Source organism: Nicotiana tabacum, chromosome 9 (genome assembly GCF_000715075.1).
Source record: "Nicotiana tabacum cultivar K326 chromosome 9, ASM71507v2, whole genome shotgun sequence".
Classification (NCBI taxonomy): Eukaryota; Viridiplantae; Streptophyta; class Magnoliopsida; order Solanales; family Solanaceae; genus Nicotiana; species Nicotiana tabacum.
Genome location: NC_134088.1, coordinates 109,255,090 through 109,259,937, shown reverse-complemented (window position 1 = coordinate 109,259,937; position 4,848 = coordinate 109,255,090). Strand labels below are relative to the sequence as shown.

The 4,848-nt window shown below is 37.3% G+C and overlaps 1 protein-coding gene across 1 annotated transcript; it reads left to right on the top strand.

Moving 5' to 3' along the window:
• The first annotated feature begins 1,379 nt into the window (after window positions 1–1,379).
• On the top strand, window positions 1,380–2,792 carry LOC107778849 (uncharacterized). Its single transcript, XM_016599171.2, has one exon. It carries the CDS (start codon window positions 1,380–1,382, stop codon window positions 2,790–2,792), a length of 1,413 nt encoding a protein of 470 aa, XP_016454657.1.
• Window positions 2,793–4,848: the final 2,056 nt, after the last annotated feature.

Below are 4,848 nucleotides of genomic sequence, written 5' to 3'. Positions count from 1 at the left end.
ATGGTCGAGGTCGAGCACCGTTGATGAAACTGTAACGGCTAGTTTTTGAAATAGGATATTAAAGAGAATATTTTAGTGGATATTCTCTGCACTTGTACTATTAGGGTTTAATAGGAATATGTCTCATATAAATAGAAAAAAGACAATGATATGAGGCATGTGATATTTTTTTTGTAAAAACACACTTTGACAAAAAGATTCTCTCTCTTACTGAGATACAAGCATCACCTTTCACTAAGATTATGGTCGATATTATTCCATACTTTTCCATTAGATTCTAGAATAATTCGAACATTCAAGGATTTGTCTGTCACTCATCTTTGTTAAGAGAAACAACCATCTAGTTTATCCTTTATTGGGTGAATCATTACTCCTATTTACTTAAATGTCATTTATTGTTATTCATTGCTATTAAATGCTACATTATTACTCCTACTTTTTGGAATAGTTATTGCATATTGTTATCATCATTCAACCAGATCTATCTGACGTGTATCACACTCTCGAAAGCTATATTTAAAAATATTATTATTAACTAAGTTTAATCCATAATCACATAAATTTAATTATTTGAATCAAGAGTTATATTTTTTGTCAAACAATTGGCGATCTCAATTTTTTACCTATACTTAGAGTAATAGATTTTCCACCGGGTAATTTTTGCTCTTATCCTATATGTTTTTCTTTAAAAAATAAAAAAGAATTTCATACCTCGAGTTCTCGACTCAATCAAACCTAAATCTAACTGAGTCAACTACTTCAATACTAGCTTAGCTGGGACCCACCCACGTGCTATCAATCGTTCTTCATTCGACACGTAGTGGATAACCGACAAAGAGCTAAACTCTCGTACAACTGAGCTTGAGCTTCTTCCTTAATAACACCTTCCTTAGTTTCTTCCTTTCCCATTCACACTTTCCACTCCACTCTTAGCACATTCCCAGATCCAAAAAACTTCCCTTTTTTTTACAACCATAATCCTCTTTTCAGTTCTTGGACAAATTTAGCACATAAAAATTCAATCTTTGTATCAAAATGTGAAGTGGGTTGAGCTCAATTTTGGGTGATGAATTGGGGTTCTGAAATGGGTCAAAGTTGGTTCAAACCAATGGGTAAAAGGGTTCCGAAAAGGGTCTTGCTTGGGTGCCAAATGTCGATAGTATTACTGGTGGGTGGAAATCACACTTCCTCCAGGTTTTGTACTCGCTAATCTGTTTGATTTTCTTGTTTATTTGGCTTAAATCTTCTCTTTTAAATCAATCTGATTGAAAAAAATAGAGCTTTTTAGCTACTGTGAAAGGTTCAGTTTCTGTTATTGATCTTGAAACTTGGGGAGTCCTTAAAGTTTTGATCTTTAAAGTGATAATTTGAACTGAAAAATGGATATGAACGTCTTGAAATGGCAAATTCTTCACGGGTCATTAGTGAAACGCTTGATTGTAAAAGGGTTCTTGTTTGTCACTGTTATGATCGTTGTCTCGTTCGTTCAAATGGGGCATTTGATCCGGAACTCTGAGCCTATGGTGTTGAATTTTGGTGTATGCCCCTTGAACTTTGGATCCAATCCGAATATGAATGTGACCGGGTTCTTTAAACCCGTTTCTGGATTGGCTTTTCCGCTTTTTGGGGCGTCTTTGGTAAAATGTGAAGATGAAAATTTGAGCAAGAATGTGTTTAAGGAGCTAATGGAAAAGAATTTCTTGGATTTGAATGCCAAAGCATTGTGTGTTGGGAAGAAATCATCGGCTGCAGCTTTGGCGCTGCGAGAGCTGGGACTCTCGAATGCTATTGGTGTTGATAGGCACCCATATTTCTCTCTTTTGTGGAGAAGATTTGTGTACGAGCTCGATTATGAGGATAATGCTTTCGACTTTGTATTCTCAAGAGATCTTGATAGGGTCTCTGTTCCAGCTCTTTTGGTGCTTGAGATTGAGCGTGTCTTACGTCCAGGTGGCACCGGTGCTATGCTCGTGAGTTCTAGTAGTTTCTACGCAGGGAACTTGATAAAAGGCAACTTGATTAGGTCTGCTACACCAGTTTCCTCATTCTTGAAGAGTTCCGATGTTGTGCACGTATGTGGGGTTGGCGGCTTTACTCTAGTGATGTTCAAGAAAAGATCTGAGATTGTTGAATCTCTCGAGCGTGCTGTACTACCTGCTAATTGTCCGTCCACCACGAATAACAAGCCGTTCTTGAAATACCTTGAGCCACTCGTGGAGAAAAGGTCCGGACAGTTTGAGACAGAAATTTCGTACTTGCCTAAGTACATGAATATCTCGTCAAGGAACAAACTGGTGTATATCAACATTGGTGCTGGAGAATTTGTAGAATCAAGTATTGCAAGAATGTTCAAGCCTCATTATCCAATCCCTCACCACTTTTTCAATGTTTTCGTCGTTGATCATAACACCTCTGCCCTCCCTTTGTATGTAAAGAATCCCGGTATTAACTTTGTGTACCATCCGGGACTTGGTGGAGAGGATATTTCCCCGTTTCTTGACTCCGATGAATATTTAAGTGCACCGCTAGATCATGAAGGATTTGACTTTATTCCATGGTTCAGTGAAACCGTTAAAGAAGGAGATTACGTGGTCCTCATGATGAATGCTAGAGCAGCGGAGCTGAATATTCTTTCAGAACTATTCAGAACTGGATCAATTTGCCATGTCGATGAACTATTCCTTCGCTGCTCAGCTGCGGACTGCAAAAATGCTCTTTGTGGAGACTGCATTAGCCTTTTCAAAACTCTAAGGGGAGGTGGTGTTTTTGCTCATCAGTGGTGGGGAGACTAAGACTTTGTCAAGAGTCTGGTGCATTAATATTATTGTCTTTTCTTTCAACTTATGCTATAGTGTCTGTTGGGAATAAATTGAGGGGAGGTTGTAGGTTGATACTGTAATCTTCCTTTCTCCCCTTTGTAATTGCATTTTATGTCTTATGTATGTGCCCGTCTGTTGGTGAATTTCTGTTGTCTGTAAAATCCTCTTTTAGCATATGGAGGAAACGTCTACTATGTTTTAAAAGTTATGCTTTATTGTGAGTTCATGTGGTTTTTTTTGTTGGTTTTTCACCCGGTGTCCGGTACCCACATTGGGGTCCGACTATATCCGAATTCGCGCTGGGAAGCGCTCCCTAACATTAGGGGGTTAAGCGCTCCCTAACAAATGTATCACCGTACACCTGGACCTCTGGTTAAGGATGAAGGATTACCTACCACTTCACCACAATTCTTGTTGGTTGAGTTCATGTGGTTACTATTTATGCAGTTTGCCCCATATGTTTTTTTTTTTTTGGGTTGTTTGATGGTGAACTCAGCTAATATTCAAGATTGTTTTAGGAAATAGAAGGGGAGCTTTGGAGCAACTCCGTGTAGGTTCAAGCTATGGAAGCAATCACTAATGCACTAATGCTTGAATTGGGGTACGTTATCTATATTATGTCCTTGGGGTGCAGCTCATTCCAGGACCCTGCGTGAATGCAAGATATTTTGTGCACCGCTCCTAAGAAAATATGTAGACAAAAGATCTTAATCCTAGCAGCATATAATTCATTTGTTGTTCTACTTGAACTGATCAATGTTTTGGTTTTTTTACTTTCTTTCTGAGGTAGAGAAAGGACCTAAGAAATCTCCTCCTCTTTAACTATCCAATAATTTAGCCTATTATTGTTGCTTTTACCATTTCCCAAGTTTCAATTGAGAGAATAGAACAGGGAAAAAAATGAACTAATAAAGAGAATTAAAGTAGGCTTATTGATTGTTTTTTCTATTACATTTCATTTTTCTTCTGGGTGGAGGTTAATGTCTCGGGGTTCCTTTTTGTTATTCTATTCTATCAAGGAATAGGATTAAAGGGTAGCCTGGTGCACTAGGCTCCCGTTATGCGCAGAGCCTAGGAAGGGCCGGATCACAAAAGTTTATTGTACGCAATCTTACCCTCTATTTCTGCAAAAGACTGTTTTCACAGCTCGAACCCGTGACCAGGTGATATCAACTTTACCAATTACGCCAAAGTTTCCTTTCAAGGAATGGGATTAAATTTGGATCAAGCAGATGCTATTGAAACAAACGAGAGACATCACTACTCACTAGTATCATATTCCAACAGCCCTTTCAACAATAATACACATCTCTCACTCAGCCTTTGGCCCAAGAAAAACAACCCAAATGGAACCTTAAGTGTTTGACCCAAACGTTATATGTTGGGGACTTTTACACAAATAGCCGGTCATATTAAATATTTACCTTTTCTAGTCATATACATAGTTTATATATTAATTATATACATATAATATATAAATTATGTATATATTATTCACGGCTATTTATAGTTTAAGTGGTAGGGTGAGCGACTATTTGGGTTAATTCTTCTATATGTTGAGCTGGGAGCTTCCCTCTTGCTTTTGGTAGAAATGACATCAAGTAGTCACTCCAAAGGGTGTTCTTTAGGAATTAGCTAATTCATCCTTAATTTCAATTTTTCACTTTTTCAGTTTAAATTTTTGAGAAACTATTGTCCTGAATTGTCATGAAATTAAGATTTTTAGTTTAAACTTTCGGGACAAAACAAATACAGACTAATTCCTATATAGCATCCTTAGGAATGGTTGTTTGTGCACTTCGCCCTTCGCTTGCACTATGGTCCGGAAGTACACATATTTTGGCTTTAAGAGTAAATGACTACTATTTTTTGTTGGAATTTTTACCTCCTATAGCAAACCTTTACACCTTATTTATTATAAATAAATACCTTTTTATAAAATTATATTCTATAACTACTTTTTAGGTTTTATAGCAAATTATGTATTTATGGTCACTTCCTACCGTTAAGCCATTAAATACACTGTGAA